The following is a 16,085-nucleotide window of genomic DNA, read 5'->3' on the forward strand; positions in this document are numbered from 1 at the left end:
GATGATTAGATTTAAATGAAGGGGGGGAAACCTCTTGGTTTTAAAATGAAGTCTTCTGATATTTAAATGTTGGCTCCCAACATGATACAAGTCAATAAACACACACCTGTGGTTTCAGCTCCAAGGAAGCAGTTGGAGTTCCAGGAAGCCCTGAGGCAAGGGATGAGAAGACGATAGGGGCAGTGAGAGAGAGACCACCAGATGCTGTGAAGCAAGGGTGTTCTATGGAGCGAAACACCAAAAAAGGTCCAAAAGCCACCGGCAGAGGTGTAGCTGAAGGAATTTAAGACAAAGATCCCCATGATCTAACTCAAAAATTTTTTGTTGTAGTTTGAAATAAACAATAGAGAGACAAAACTATAAACAAGAAGACATTCTAACTGGCATGGAAGGAATGACGGTGGCTTTTAATTAAGATAAGAGCATGGGTTCAGGAGCCAGAAAGACAAACATCAAAACACTCCCTCTATTAATTAATTAGTTAATTAATTAAAAAATTTAAAACTTAATAGCAAATGCCCTAGATTTGAGCAAATATGCCTTTAAACTCCTGCTGAGAGAAAACTTACATCCTTTCTCCGTCCCTTGAAGATGGAAATCTTATTATATTCTTAAAATGTAAATATCCAAGAAGATAACGTTCTCGGCTGAAACAACCACCTACAACTGCCTAGGGCTATAAAACAAAATAAAGCAAAAAAGAGGCTTTTTTGAAAAAACAAACAAAAACAAAAAAAAACACTCCCTGTGCTTTATAGAAACTGTATTACTTGACACTACAAGCAAACTAATCCACTTTCCTTCATCTGGAAAATATAGATAATCATAGTATGAAGCTCTTAGATTATTCTGAAGTTTAATTAATATAATATACAATGCATCTTTAGTACCATTTACGGCACATTTTACACATTCAGCAAATAATACAATACCTATTAAACACAAGAGTATAATATATATTAATACCAAGATCTAATACGTAATTAATATCTATTGATACCATTAATACTAGTGGTCACAAGGGCAACAGGTATCAGGTATATTTGAGAGACGTTACGAAGAAAGAATTTAGAGAACCTCCTCAACTAAATACATTTGTTAAGCGGAAACGGCAGTAGGATCATTCCCAGACTTCTGGCATAGACCATTGGGTAGACAGGGGTGACTTTCAGTACAATACAGAAAAGGGAATAAGTACTGATTTTGAGAAGGGAAAGCGATGTGTCCAGTTGTAAATATGTCCCTGGGAGATGTTAAGATGGTGCGTTCAAAAGGCAGCTGAGTATTTATATCTAGAACAAAGAAGAGAAAATTGAACTAGAAATATATTTTTACAATTCACCAGCAGAAAAGTAGCAATTGAAGCCATGGAAATGGATTGATTAGCTCATGAGAAGCAAAACATATAGAGAAAAAGATGATTGAGAGCAAAGACTAGAGAAACAGGCTATTGTGTTTTTTATTTCTAGAAATGGTGTGAAGCTGAGATGGACCTATGCTGCTGAGCTCATGGCTACAGAGGGGCGTGGAGTCTCGCCTGGCGGGCAGACATCTCCAGTGGCAGACAGGTTAGAAGAGCTCCAGGTAGGCCTTCTTCTCTTGGACTCGGAATGGCAAAGGATAGATGTGCACAGTGCTGTTGTGGGCAGGGGTGGTGAGGGTTAGAGATGGCATCTCCTGGGCTAAAGGAGAGAGCTGAGATGAAGGGGAATAAACCACGTGAAGGTGAGTAAGCCTGGTTACAGACCCATGGCCCTCTGGTTTTCACTGTATTGCACCCCAGCTTTTAGTCAAGTGTCATCCAAACATCTGATCTGTGTGCTCCCTCTGCCACGTTCACTGATGCTCAGGGCCGGTGTTCAAGCACATCTCCCCTCCCTCTCTCGTTTGAAACAAGTCTCACAGCGGGCAGTGAGAAGCTCTCAAGGAAAAGAGCAGGAGCTGCTGTAGGGGTAATTCTTCCCAGGGGCAGAGCCCTCCTTCACTCTCAACCGGAAGCTCTGGGTTTTATTTCATAGAGCAAGGTGACATGTTATCATGGGAAGGGGCACCTGAGGGGCTGATGTGAAGGGAAGTTGGGTAGGGCATTCTATCACCCACAGTCAACCCCAGTCCTACTCAGGTTATGTCTATTATAGTCAAGCAAAACTGAGGAATGGAAGGCAGTGAGGGGCTGAGGGGTAAAGCCTGAAACAGTCAGATTTGAACCCCTCTTAAGCTGCACGTCATCTAGTGTTCTGAGCCTCGAACCCCTCTTCTCATAAAAATCTAAAGTACAGTGATATTTATCTTGCTGGTTTCTGTAGAATTAGAAAAAAATTGTGCAATATATTTAAATCGTAACAACACTCAAATGTGTAGTTAAGGTGATTAGAAGTAACCCAACTTAAACCTAATTAAGCAATTTAAAAAAATGTGCTCGCACATGCAAGTAAAAAGTTGAGGGTGTGCTAGCTGTCATCAGGACTGTTTCCCTCTGCTATGCTCTTTGCTGGGCTGGCTTCACGTTCAGGCTGTGGAGGCCCTGGGAAGCTACAGAGGCACGTCTTCCTCCCTGCCAGCGGTCCCAGTACAAACAAAGGTGTCTCTCAAAAGGTCCGCATAGACCCTGGGATCCAGACTGACTGAACCACTCAGGTCATTTGTATTACCATTGTCATTTTAAAACAAAACAAAAAAATGACTGACTTGTTGCATAGTAAATCCATGCCCTTGTGCCTACGTGGCAGATCTCATCCCTGGACCAGTCACTGGCCTGATGTATGGGATTGTACCAACTACCAAGACTTGGCCACAAGCCCTCCCCTGGACTAATTACTGTGTCTGCATCCAGTTCTCAACACTGTTGCACAACAGAATCTGGGACAACTTAAAGAAGAAAAAACATAATGCCTCAATGTCTGGGAACTCCACACAGGAAATCTGAAAATTGCTTGATAATGGGACCCAGGTATCAGTATTCTTTTAAGCCCTAAGGTGGTTCCAAAGGTTCTGCAAGGTTGAGAACCTGGTTGAGGGGGACTTGGCCCATTAAATAGCCTTGACGTCATCACTAGAGCCAAAATTACCACCTCATATACACATATACTAAACCACATAACTGAAAATGGATATAGTCACTAACAGAAGTAAGGATGGATCCTAGCTGGCAAAAATAGAAGTCTACTCGTAGATAGGCCACACACCTTATCCTCACACCACTGCCAATCTATTTTGTTGCTAACCTTGGTAAGGTCTGACACCCTAAAGGAAGGTCATGATTCTTCCATTGAACAACTCTAAGCATTATGAAAAGCATTACTCTAAGAGCAGAAGTACATAAATGGCCCTTTATTTTTTTTTTTTAAAGATTTTATTTATTTATGTGACATAGAGACAGCCAGCGAGAGAGGGAACACAGCAGGCGAGTGAGAGAGGAAGAAGCAGGCTCCCAGCGGAGGAGCCCGATGTGGGACTCGATCCTGGCACGCCGGGATCACGCCCTGAGCCGAAGGCAGACGCTTTAACGACTGCGCTACCCAGGCGCCCCATAAATGGCCCTTTAATATACAGATCATCATCTTTTTATATTTAAGAGAAATAAAAAGAAAACCTAAAGTATCGAATGAAGCCTGGAGTTATAATGTGAGGATGCGTCACAGGATAAAGGGAAACGGAGGAGAAAAGCCCACGAAGAGTTACTAGCTTGTGGGCATACTTGTGTAAGGATCAAGGCAAGTATGCTTTAGACTTACTTAGCAATATTTTGCTGCCCTTGTTTCTGGAGAAGAGAAAAGTTACCAGCAGGAAGAAATAGTCTAAGGGGGTTAGGTTAGAGTTATGTAGCTAATGCTAGGATTCTGAATCTTCAAGGCTGAGACCATGCAGGGAAAAATTCCCAGACAAGCCTTTCATCTTCACGAGGCAGTATGCTTCAGGAATTTCCACACAGTGTTCCACATGTCCCGAAGCTGCCCTCAGGAGTGCAACGAAGCTCAGCTTCCACACAGATGTTTCGGTGCCAGTAATGCCACACATTCTGCATAATTATAAGGAATATCCATCTTTTGTCTGCGGCCCAAAACACTGTGGTTTGAACATCAGGCAACCCTATGGCAGCATAAAATTTTCATGGTTTGGGAACACAATTTCTAGGTGATCCCTTGGAATGCAAGGCAAAACATTCTCATATTCCTTCTCCATGGATTAGCTTCTTACATGGCAAGTCATGCATTTTAGGGCTCCGCCCTGTCTCGGTGCTTGAGTTTTCAGGTTGGAAACAAAGAAACTACTTCCCCCAAGTGCCTGTTCAGGCTAGAATGTGGACCAAATACCCTAGAGACCAGAGTCTTGTAGTGCTTAGGTCGCCCACCATGTTTGTGACATGTTTTAAGTCAATGACTTTCTCTACAATGTTTGCTCATCTTCTAAACACATTCCGTAGTGAAGTCCTACAAAATGTCAGTGAAAGCATATTGTGGTAGATGCAAACTCTAATGGCTTATACCTGATGGTAGTGATAAGAGCCTCCAGATTTATTAAATATTTTTAAAAATACAAGTTGTTTCCAAGAAATATTTGAACACGCTGAAAGAGGGTCTAAGATTTTTCTTCCTTTGAAACAAGGACATCCATACTTTTATTTATTTACTTTGGGGAATTGCAATCTCCCCTTTTAGCAGTCTGGCAAAGCCTAGGGACACCTTCCTAGAATACTTTTTTAAAAAAATAATTAACAGAAAATACAAAGGATTATAAAGAAATGAAGTCTATTGGAATACATTAATCCAGGTACGTAGACCTAAAGGTTCTGTGGATCTAAGTTAATAAGGAAGGGAAGAATGAAGGGGGGTAAACAGAAGGGGGAATGAACCATGAGAGACTGTGGACCCTGGGAAACAAACTGAGGGCTTCAGAGGGGATGGGGGTGGGGGATTGGGATAGGCCAGTGATGGGTATTAAGGAGGGCACATATTGCATGGTGCACTGGGTGTTATATGCAAATAATGAATCATGGAACATTGCATCAAAAACTGGGGATGTGCTGTATGGTGACTAATATAACAAAATAAAAATTATTTTTAAAAAATAAGCTAATTTATGTAATCTCTCTGTAAAGGTTTTATTTAGGGGTGAGTTTGAGGCCATTTGATAAAACATATTAATGAGTGTCTTGGCAAGGGAAACAAATTCAGACATTCATAGGCCTGGGCAGGTAACAGGAACACTAGCAGGAAGGGAGGCAATGCACAGGTGAGTGATGAAGAGTGTGGCAAAATGCAAAGTGCGTGCCCTGTCTAAAGGGGGAAGCCTCTCTGAAGTCCAGCAGATTTTTGCCAAATGGAAATGTGGGCCCTGTATGGCCATGTATTCCCCTTTTTCAAGAGAAGCCAGGCATCTGGATTTACATAAGAACTCTTCATATTTGTTGATGTTGGCTGGAGAAAAAATTAATTAACACTGTTTGGGGACAAAGGAACTCTTTTACCAGATTTGTCTGGAGGGCTGCAAGTTTGTAACTTCAGGAAAGTAAGAGGAATTGGAAGAAATTAATTACTCATATTTATGATGTATTTTTTTCTATTAGTATCTCTGTTGCATTTATTCTGAAAAATCTAAGAACTTAAATTTAATTTCCTCCCTCGAGTGGCAACATGCTACAATGGAACAATCAGAGGCTGCAGGAGCTAAAGTGTTGCTCATACTTCTAACAGATACGTATTGAAAACCTACCTCTACGCAACAGGGAATATGCAAGTTGGTAATAATATGAAGAGTAGAACATTATCTTTGTTTCCAGAGCCTACAGACCAGTGTGGAAAGAGTTGTATCGAAATATTGTAATACAATCTGTTAAGGCCTATCATAGAGATACCTAAAAAGCACAGAGGGAGTAGGAGGGAAGAAAACATACATCTGCCCAGGAGACTGAGAGGGATTCGCAGAGGAGAGATCTCTTTGAGTAGACCTTAGTATCAAGGGGCCCAGATTATTAATGATCTAATAAATTATTCTGAAGAATTGGGTTTTTACCCTAGAGGAAAGAGAGCATTGAAGATTTCTGAACAGAGAAGTGGTATGTTCTGCTTTTTACAATCATTCCGACTGCAGTACAGAATATGGCCTACAGAAGGAGACAGGAGAGAAGGAAGGCCCACAGAATGATGACTGCGATAGTTCAGACAGTGAACTAGGGCCGCAGCAGGAGGCATGAGGAAGACTACCTGGTTGGAAAGATAATCAGGGACTGGAAATAACAGAACCTAGGGTCTGATGGTGTGCTAGTGGGCGAAGTGGCAAAAGACAGGGAAGAGTTGGAAATGACTCTTGGGAGTCCCTGTGAGACACAGTCTAGTCTAAAATGACAGCATAGTCCCTGGAGCCCGACTACTTGCGTGCAAATCCTAACTCTTTTGCTGTGTGACTTTAAGCAAGTGACTTATTCTCTCTGAACTTCAGCTTCGTATATAACGTCAAATGTTCTTATAACAGTGTCTACATTTGTGCCTGAAAACTACTGTTATTATTATTACTAATTATTATAATTCTGGTTAGGATGGTGGTGTTATTCAGTTTGTTTGTTTTTGAAGACTAAATGTTGCATTTGAAGTTCTTTTAGAAGATTCCAGGTTTGCACAACTGAATATGTGGATATCATAGAGATACCTAAAGTTTCATTCGAAGGATGTTTGAGAAGAAAGTTTCATTTGAAGGATGACGGTAGTTAAAACCTCTTATGCTGATTAAATAGCCTCCGGCATTCTTGGAGAAGAAGGCCAGGGTTTGAGTCTCTAGGTCACGGATGCTTAATGGGTAGACAGCATAGGAGTCAAAATTAGCAGAGACTCACAAGAAGAGAAGGCCAGAGAGGTAGGAGGAAAAAATGAAAGAGCAATGTCTCAAACCAAGACAAGAAAGTTTTAGAAAGAGTACAGTCAATACAGAAAATGTTGTACATGAGTTAAATATGATAACTGACAATCATCTATATGTAACAATTGGGAAATCTTTAATAAAGTAATTTAAAATACATAATTTAAAATATCTGACATATAGAATACATTCAAAGGTTAGTTTCTATTATTCTTCTTAATTTTAAATGCATTTCTAGAGAGAGAAGAATGAAAAACTACTGGACTGAACCATATAACCTTCCATCCTTATAGGTAAAAAATGCTGAATTTCATATAATTCAACTATGTTGCGTAACTGAAAAGCTGCTTCAAAGCTCAGTAGAGTGAAAACAGGTATTTGTTTTTCTTGCATTATGATGCAAGAGCAAAAATTACCCCTTTCTTCTGATTTTCCTAAAGAAATAGGGCTGATAATGATTGCCTATATTCACATAAATAGAAGCTAATGATATCTAAATACCATTCTTACTTTATATTCTATGGTAGTTATTTCCCTCATCACTCACCTTTGATTCTAAAAACTCCAGGGATGAAACCTAAATGCAAAAGTAATTTGAAGGGAAGGATATTCATACCTGTCCCAAGAAATGTCTTCTATTACTAATAACATTGGTATAATGAAAAAGTCTAGTTATCTTGGCAGGGTAGTGCATAAAGCATAAAATGTTAAAAGTGTTGGCTTTGGAATCAAGTCCTAACTCCACCACTTATCAGGTATGAGGTCCAGGAAAAGTTACTTGCTTTTCTAAGCCTCCATCTTCTCACATGGAAAATAGAGAAGAGACTGCTGTCTCTTGGGATTTTGTTAGGAAAGGGGAAGATAATGAATAGGGGAGTTTAGCACAGTGCCCCTTACAACAATGGTAATGTATTTATATTTCACTTTGTATCCCTCCACAGTGCGTAAGCATGAGAAAGTTTGAGAGAATTGTCTTTAAAAGAATAGGTACTTTTAGGAGATTAGTCTTTTCATACATCAACGAAAACCCTAAAGTTCTTTCTAGCGGTGTAGTCTTGTCCAATCACTGGTAGCTCTCCAAGAGAACCAGCCGCCAGATCCATCACTCCAAGACACAGGGCTGAGTAAGCTTTGTGTTTCCCCTCAGTCAGGGGCTGGCCAATGTGTTTCTTTGTAACCAATGAAATATAGGACTCATAAAACAAAATCCCTCAAAATCTACATCCAAGTGAAAGCCGTACAATTAACTACCAAGGACTTATACATAAATACTATTGCTAAGGGTGTATCACAAGCATCTTTATCACATCCCCAGATTGTCCTATTAACTTGATATTTCACAGAGATGAGCCAACAAATTGTTTTAAAAATATACTTCTCTTTCACTCTACATTAAATTAAAGCGAAATAAACATAAAATATACTGAAACTATGTGGGGGAAAAGCCCTTGGAAGTCAATCACCCAAGATTCAAAGTACATAGTAGTGCCTCATTTTGAATTTAAATTTGAATAAAAACAAGGTTGAAAATGTCCTAACCTGTTATTTACTTTGCATTTTTATTAAAGATTATCATGCTTCACTATTGGCAAAATGGTCATTAAAAATGTAATATAAGACTATTCAGGGAAACAGAATCCCATAAAGTAGGATAATAGTATGGATCTGAAAGTGAAGCCACCAGTGCAGATGTTCCTAATCATACTAAAAACACAAATACACAAACCAGTTTGTTCCAGCTACAGAATAATTCAATTAAAAGAGTGCTTATAATTTAACAGTATGAATAATAGTTCAAGCCAGAGATGTAGTGAACTACAAGGAAATCTAAATCTACAGGGTCTATGCCAAGGAAAGCGTTCCAAATTCTCAAGGTGGAGAGACTGGTTCCTTTCCTTGCTACAGGTAGGAAATTATTACTTGAATTAGCAGAAAAGCAAACAAACAAACAAACAAAAAAGCTAATAAGAATTCAACAAATATGTCTTTAAGGAAAGCACATAAGTACCCACACATGACACACACGTACGTACTACTTAACTTACAGCTTTCACCAAGAGAAACACCTATCTAAATCCAGAATATCACTTAGAATCTGCTTTGGGAAAGTTAAACTCAGACTTCTCACCAGTTTAAATTTCTTATTGAGAAATAAATACAGTACGTAATGTGATACAGAATTAAATCAGCATGCACAGTAAAACATAAGCTCTAAGGACATACAGGATTCTCTTTGCAAATAATGATCTTGGCAAAGAGCCTCCTTTATGTACAGAAAGCTCTGTTCCTTGCTTATAGCAACTCTCAAGGCTACAACAGGTAATTGTGTGCTGCTAATTAGGTTTATAAACGATACGTACAAGCCAGGAGATATTTTATAGCTTGATTCCATGAAAGTAAGAAACTATATCAGTAAGGTCAAGCTATAAAAACTCATTCTCCCACAATTACTAATCTTTTACTCTTACATAGTATGAATTTTAACATTGTAAATACATAATAATGCCATTCAAAAATTGGTTCAGTACTTAATAGCTTCCAAAAATAGCAAAAAAAAAAAAAAAAAGACAACTAGGAAAGCCTTTGTATACAGATATTCAATGTGCTTATTTCCCCCAGAGTTAATTAACTATCCGTTTCACTAGCTAAATTAGAGATCTTGGGTCATAATACTCTTCCAAGAAAGCGAAGTGACATCTATTCTGCATAGAACAGGAAAATCAAATGCAGTACATTACCTTGTGTCACCTGTTGAACTGCCAACATTATCCCAGACACGGTGTCTGGAAGCAAGTTTTCTTTCAGATTGTAACGTGGTGCCCATTCCAGAATAGGCAGACGCCTTCTACACCACTGTTTAAAGTCTTCGCAATGGGGGGTATGGATCTTGCTCCACAGCACGCCTTTCTTTTTCCTCTTTGCCCCTGTCATTTTTCAGATTCCCTCTTGTAGAAGTAAACTTCTTTAGACAAGAAAAAAAAAATTGTTGCAGAACACCTCCTTTCAATGCCAGGCTCCAATTCGTCTGTGGTTTTCAATGTCAAAGCTATCCAGAAAATAAATCAATGAGAGAGAGAGAGAGAGAGAGAGAGAGAGAGATATTAACAGCAGCACTTAAACATATACAGCCAGGCTGTATGCCTTATTATGGCGAAGCTAATTATTCTAGATTAAAGGTATAGATTAAAACCTTGAATCCTTGTCTGAACAAGACGGGGAAATGGTTCCTGTTAGTGTATAATTTTTCTGATCTTGGAAAAGTAATGGGTTCAGTGTTAAGCTGGTCTAGAGCTCTTTCGCCAGTAATTCCCCTTATATTCACTGTAGTCTTATGTTTTTGGCTCCGATCCCAATGGCTAATGAGGTAGTTCTGGGCGTGTGTTGGAAGTGGGCTGGGTTATGCTAATACAACCAGGAAGCTAGTCCAGTCTCTACCCTACAAGCTGTGCGAAAACATGAAACTGCCAGAGGGGGTCTATCCTGCAAAATGTATTCAGACAATCTAGCCTTACTTTTTGAGGAAGTATATATTTTCAATATATCAGATGACTGCCAGCTCTACAAAACTCAGAAAAAGAAGAGGGTATTGCTAAATATCCTTATCTTTTTTATTCCCTGGGAGATGAGCTTTTAATTCATACAGAAACATTCAGATAGCCGCTGCCCAGTCAGAGAACGGAATAGCCAGTTCTCATACACAACCTGAAATTTCATCTCATGGGCTGAGAAAATAAGCATCACTATGAACAAATATTTGTGGCAACAGTTCTTCCCTGTCTCTGAAATTGTTCATTCAGTGTTCTCTATTTCTCCAAATCATCTAATTCGCACACTCATGCTATTGTAACTGGAATTTCTCAGGGAATAATGTATGGTTCAAACTATTGTTTGAAGTGTCCCCAAGTCTTTTTGTGGTGCTGCCCTCTTTTCACACGACCTTTGGGGGGGTTATCTTTTTTAGATAGGGTGTCACATTTTATAATAGAACAGACAGGCCGTCAAAGATTTTTATTTTATGATTGTTTCCACCTACCCCAGAAGAAAAACCCTGCATTTATGAGCTCTGCCATTGGAATTAAACCAAAAAGCCAATATATTAACTAAAATTGTGAAACCAAGAAAAAGAATATCATGTACAAGTTTGCTGCAGCCCCTTTAATACCTATTTATCCAGAGAGCAGAAATCCAGTTTCTGAAAACGTTCAGAGTAACAAAGCCCTTGGAGCCCTTGGCTACATCCAAGGGCCTCTGCTGTACCATCTTCCATTGTTCTTAAATTAAGGTGGAGAACTATTCTCTCAGCTTTCCAAAAAGGACATGGCTTTCTATCTGTGCAAAAATAACTTCCTTTATAAATCCAATAAATGCCAAATATGTAGGGATGCAGGTACATTTTGTTTGTATGTACAGGATAGAATTTGCTTCACGTTTTTCCGATTGTTTACATCATGTTAAATTTACAAACTTTTCCTTAGTTTAGATTTTGAGTCCCATTAGAGACTGAGTTGTAATATTTTAACCCTATTATTTGGTATGAAAGGTAAAACTACCAGAAAATTAAATTCACTCTTTTTTTTCTTTTTAAGATTGTGTTTTATTTTTGCAAGAGAGAGAGAGAATGCACAGGAGCAGGGGGAGGGGGAGGAGCAGAGTGAGAAGCAGGCTCCCCGCTGAGCAGGGAGCCTGATGCAGGACTGGATCCCAGGACCCAGGCATCATGACCTGAGCCAAAGGCAGGCACCCGACCAACTGAGCCACCCAGCTGCCCAGTAAATCCACTCTTAATAGTGATGCTACATTGCTTTTCCTTCACAAATGGCAATTTTTAACTTTGTTTTACATACTACATTCAGTATATAAACAAAGAAATATATATGTATATATGTATTACTGCTATAAACAAAATTAACACTAAAGATATTTTTTCAAAACATAACTAGATCATAAATTCAAATCTATACTGCCAAATTTTTTTTAAAAGTTTGACTGAAATCACCAAACAACAGCTATGATTTGTGTAATTTCAATCATTTTTTTAAAACCTTTATGTTTAATGTTAGTAACAAAGAATTCACATGAATGGACTTTTAGAATTGAAGATGAATCTGTATAGAGGTACCTAAATACATTAGTGCCAGCAAATGTTCTAAAACATCTAAAACCAGGAAGGAGGGGAAATTAGTTTGATAAAATAGTTCTGTTGCCTTTCTAGCAAAAAGCTCTTAAAAAATACAATAAATCTTCCCCAAAAATCTTTTTTAAGTATAAATCTGGAATTCCAATATCCAGACTTTTTTCCAATTCGATATGCTTGCACATTATTTAAAACACACCAAAATCTCACTCCAAAGCATGGTATCACTCCTATCTATAATCAACAATACCAAAAAACCCCATGAAGAAATTTATTCACACCCACAAGATTCTCAGAGTACTTTGATCCAGCCCATAAAATTCAAGAAGACTTTATTTATTCAAAAGTTTTGATGACTAAAATTAGCTTACAGTGCAGTACTATGTATTATCTATATGAGACATCTCTTCCCAAATGTCCAGGCAACACTTATACAATTAAAAATATGACCATACCTTCTACCTCCTAGGCAGAATGACAGAAAAAAATTCTTCCCCCTAAAATAACATTTTGATCACATTCCTGACATGTTTGAACTTCCAGTGATGTCCAATAACAAAACTTAAACTCATTAGCACAAGCATGTGACCCTATTCCACTCCCCTACCCACCTCTGACTAGCTTCTCATCAACTCCATTTAATTAAGTATTTATTAAGCAACAACTATTTGCTAGATTCTGCGTGAAGTGCTATAGAAGTGGATTGGGGGGGGCAGACTGTCTCCACTTTCTAGGAGTTAACATTTAATGAAGGAAATAGAAAATGTATAACTAACTAACTCAAAGCAGAATGAGATAAATTAATAAAAGGTCACACAAGAAATGTTATGGTTGCCCAGAGAAGGGAGAATTGCATTCGCACTGAGAAAAAAGACTTCCCACCTAACTTAGACCCTCCGTTCCAGCAATTAAGTATACTCACTGTTTGCTGCACATTACTTGACGCTTTAGTAGATCTCTGTACTCATTTTCCTTGTTCCACGGTCTTTTTCCTCATCTAACAGTTTACTCAATACTACCTCTTCCATGAAGTCTTCCCTGGCTTCCCCACAGTTGTGTTGATACTATACAGCCAACACCCAAGTAGCCCTGAAGCTATTCATGGATGTACAGCTGTAGTCATTTTCACTGTCTATTGGTTTTCTTCCTTGAAATCTATTTCATTTGATTTTATTCAGTTTGGCTCATGAGATTGTAAATTCCTTGTGAGTAGGGATTATTCACATAACTTGTTTTGACTCTTTTCCTTAGGAGCTAATAGAAAGTTCAGCATAGGGGCACCTGGGTGGGTCAGTCAGTTAAGCGTCTGCCTTTGGCTCAGGTCATGATGCCAGCCAGGGTCTTGGGATCGAGTCCCACGTTGGGCTCCCTAGTAAGCGGGAAGCCTGCTTCTCCCTCTCTCTCTCTGCTGCTTCCCCTGCTTGTGTTCTCGGTCTCTGTCTCTTAAAGAAAGAAAGAAAGAAAGAAAGAAAGAAAGAAAGAAAGAAAGAAAGAAAGAAAGAAAGAAAGAAAAAGAAAGAAAAAGAAATTTAAAAAAAAAGAAAAGAAAAAAAAGTTCAGCATGCATAGGATCCACTCAAAAAAGTATTAACACATGAATGTCCCTACTCCTGAAATTATGCAAGAATTATTTAGTCTTTCTCTACCTGGTTCCAGGCTGTGATGTTAAAGAATTAAGAAAACAGGTATAGAGAAAAAGAAAGTAAGAGACAGTGGGAAAAATAGAGATTTTATCTTTACTTGCTCAACTTCTCCCCACTGTCTCACAATCTAAGTTCTATGTTTTTCAGTACAATTCCTTTCCCTTGTATTAAAGAGTCTAGAAAATGGAAAAAGGAAAAACAAGATAGTAAATGGAAGAGAAAGGGAGGAGACAAAACAAAACCTCATGCACTTGGGTTTCTGAGAGAGTTTTGGAGGGTTAGACTGTGAGAGCCTCTGAAAAAAATGTGAAATATGAGGAAATTGAGTCAGGCTCAAATGAGAGAAGAGTCTTTTAAAAAATGTTGTACAGGTTATAAATTGGACCACATTCAATGGATTTTGAGAGACCCTAGTAAAGATTGAAAATCTTGTGTTACTTTTTATAGTGGCATTATTCTTCTTTGAATGTGATCTATCTGAAGACCGGGCCACGTTATTCTTGGAAATGTAGACTCATAAATTTCAGAGAGCATCACTCCAAACTCATACCTACTTCAAGAAGTTGATCTCCAGCATTTCTAACAAGAGGATACTACAAAAGGTTCCCATCTGTGAAGGACAGTAGAGGCTGTGAAACTAAGGCCATGTTCTGCTCACTAAGCCATGTAACTAGCCTGGAGATACAGCCACACAAAGGGAGCAACTCCCATTAAGTCATCTACCAGGAAGGGTACCTTCTCCTAATTCACCCAAAATTTATATAGGCTGGTACAGACCTGAATCCAACCCCTGTTTTAATTCCTCTAATGACTAAAATTAACAGACTTAGAAAAAGAGCCCATTCCAATGGTTAGACATTCTAATTGTTAAACATCTTTTTTCCAATTATTGTGCCAAGATCTGCTACTGAAAATGTTCACTCTTTAGTATTTATCCTCATCCTTGTGATACTTATTACCCATCGGCTTTAGGACTAATTCATTTAGTTCTATCTCAAATAAGCTCTGGGTTTTTTGGTTTGGTGTTTTGTTTTGTTTTGTTTTTTTGGTGCTGCTCATTTCAGAAATACTGTTAGATTTAAATGTTTAAATGTGGATGCATACATACAAGTCAATTACAGTCCTGAACAGTACAGTTAATATTTTACTCATGACAGACAAGCCACTATAGTAGAGTGAGCAAAATCCTGTCCTTTCAGTGCTGATTGCTAATATGCCTTACTTTGCTTTCTTTGGATTAAGCAGCACTTCCCAGTTTGTTTGGTTTTGTTACCATGTTTTTTTCTTTCTGCCATTATTTTGTGTCCTGTGATTTGTTTTGACTTATAATGGGGACCAAAAAGAAACAGCTCTGGTGAAATAAAAAAAAATACCTGGGGGAAAAAAATCAAATGTGCATTCCACAATGATTCAAGGGATTTTCAAATGCATAGGGAAGGAGAAAGAGAAAGAGAGAGAAATAGAGACGAGAGAAAGGAGGGAGGAAGGTATTATGGACTACACGCTTGTGTCCCTCCAATAGTCTTATGTTGAAACCTTAACAGTAAATCGAATAGTATTAGGAGGTGAGAACTTTGGGAAATGATTAGGTTTATATGATGTCATGAGGGTAGAGACTCCATGATAGGATTAGAGTCCTTTTAAGGAGGAAAAAAGACAAGAATTCTTTCCCTCAGCCATGTAAGATACAATGAGAGGGTGGCTATCTACAAGCCAGGAAGAGAGCCCTCACCAGACATCTAATCTTTGGGTGCCTTGTTCTTAGACTTCCCAGACTCCAGAACTGTGAGAAATAAATCTTTAAGCCACACAGTCCATGGTATTTCTGTTACGGCATTCTGAGCTGAAAAAGAAAGAATGGAAGGAGGGAAGGAAGGAAAGAAGGGAGGAAGGAAGGAAAAATGAAGGAAACAAACAGTAAAAATAGTAGTTCATTGAGAATTAGTAAAAGCCCTTTCTCATTTCTGACCAACAATTGATACACAATAAGTGAAATATACTATGGCTGGGGACATATCATGATTTAAGATTTGAAAATGCCAAAAGAGGGAATTACCCAGTATGGTGCTAGAAATCTACCCTTCTAAGGGCTGCATGATTGGGAATCTATAACCGCTGCTTTAGCTGTCCTATTTTTAAGAACAGTAACATTAAACACTATACATGTTAAAGGAAATATGTGTAAATTGGAAAATCGTGAATGTGCTTCTCTTATGTAGCCTCATTTTCCAGCTACATGTCCTAAGTACCTTCAGTTATTGGCATATATTGTAATTCTTTGAATTATTTGAACCATTTAAATTTATGTGATTATTGATATGATTGGGTTTAAAACTACCATTTTACTATCTTATACTTATTCCATCAGCTCTTTATTTTTCCTCTCTTATTACCATCTTTTGGATTATTTTCTATGATTCCATTTTATTTCATTTGTTGTTTTATTTGCTAAACTC

The 16,085-nt window shown here is 38.3% G+C and overlaps 1 protein-coding gene across 2 annotated transcripts in view; it reads right to left on the reverse strand.

Moving 5' to 3' along the window:
- Window positions 1–10,180, reverse strand: part of SLC26A7 (solute carrier family 26 member 7) — a 111,608-nt gene extending 101,428 nt beyond the window's left edge. For both annotated transcript variants that reach the window (XM_045805987.2, XM_045805988.2), the window contains exons 1-2: window positions 10,043–10,180; window positions 9,591–9,898 (exon numbers count right to left, since the gene is read on the reverse strand). In XM_045805987.2, the coding sequence (XP_045661943.1) occupies window positions 9,591–9,783 (193 nt within the window). In that variant the 5' untranslated portion in view covers window positions 9,784–9,898; window positions 10,043–10,180. The remainder of the gene's footprint in view (window positions 1–9,590; window positions 9,899–10,042) is intronic.
- Between the last annotated feature and the right edge of the window lie 5,905 nt (window positions 10,181–16,085).

Source organism: Ursus americanus, chromosome 9 (assembly GCF_024610735.1).
Source record: "Ursus americanus isolate L20-20 chromosome 9, mUrsAme1.1.p, whole genome shotgun sequence".
NCBI lineage: Eukaryota > Metazoa > Chordata > Mammalia > Carnivora > Ursidae > Ursus > Ursus americanus.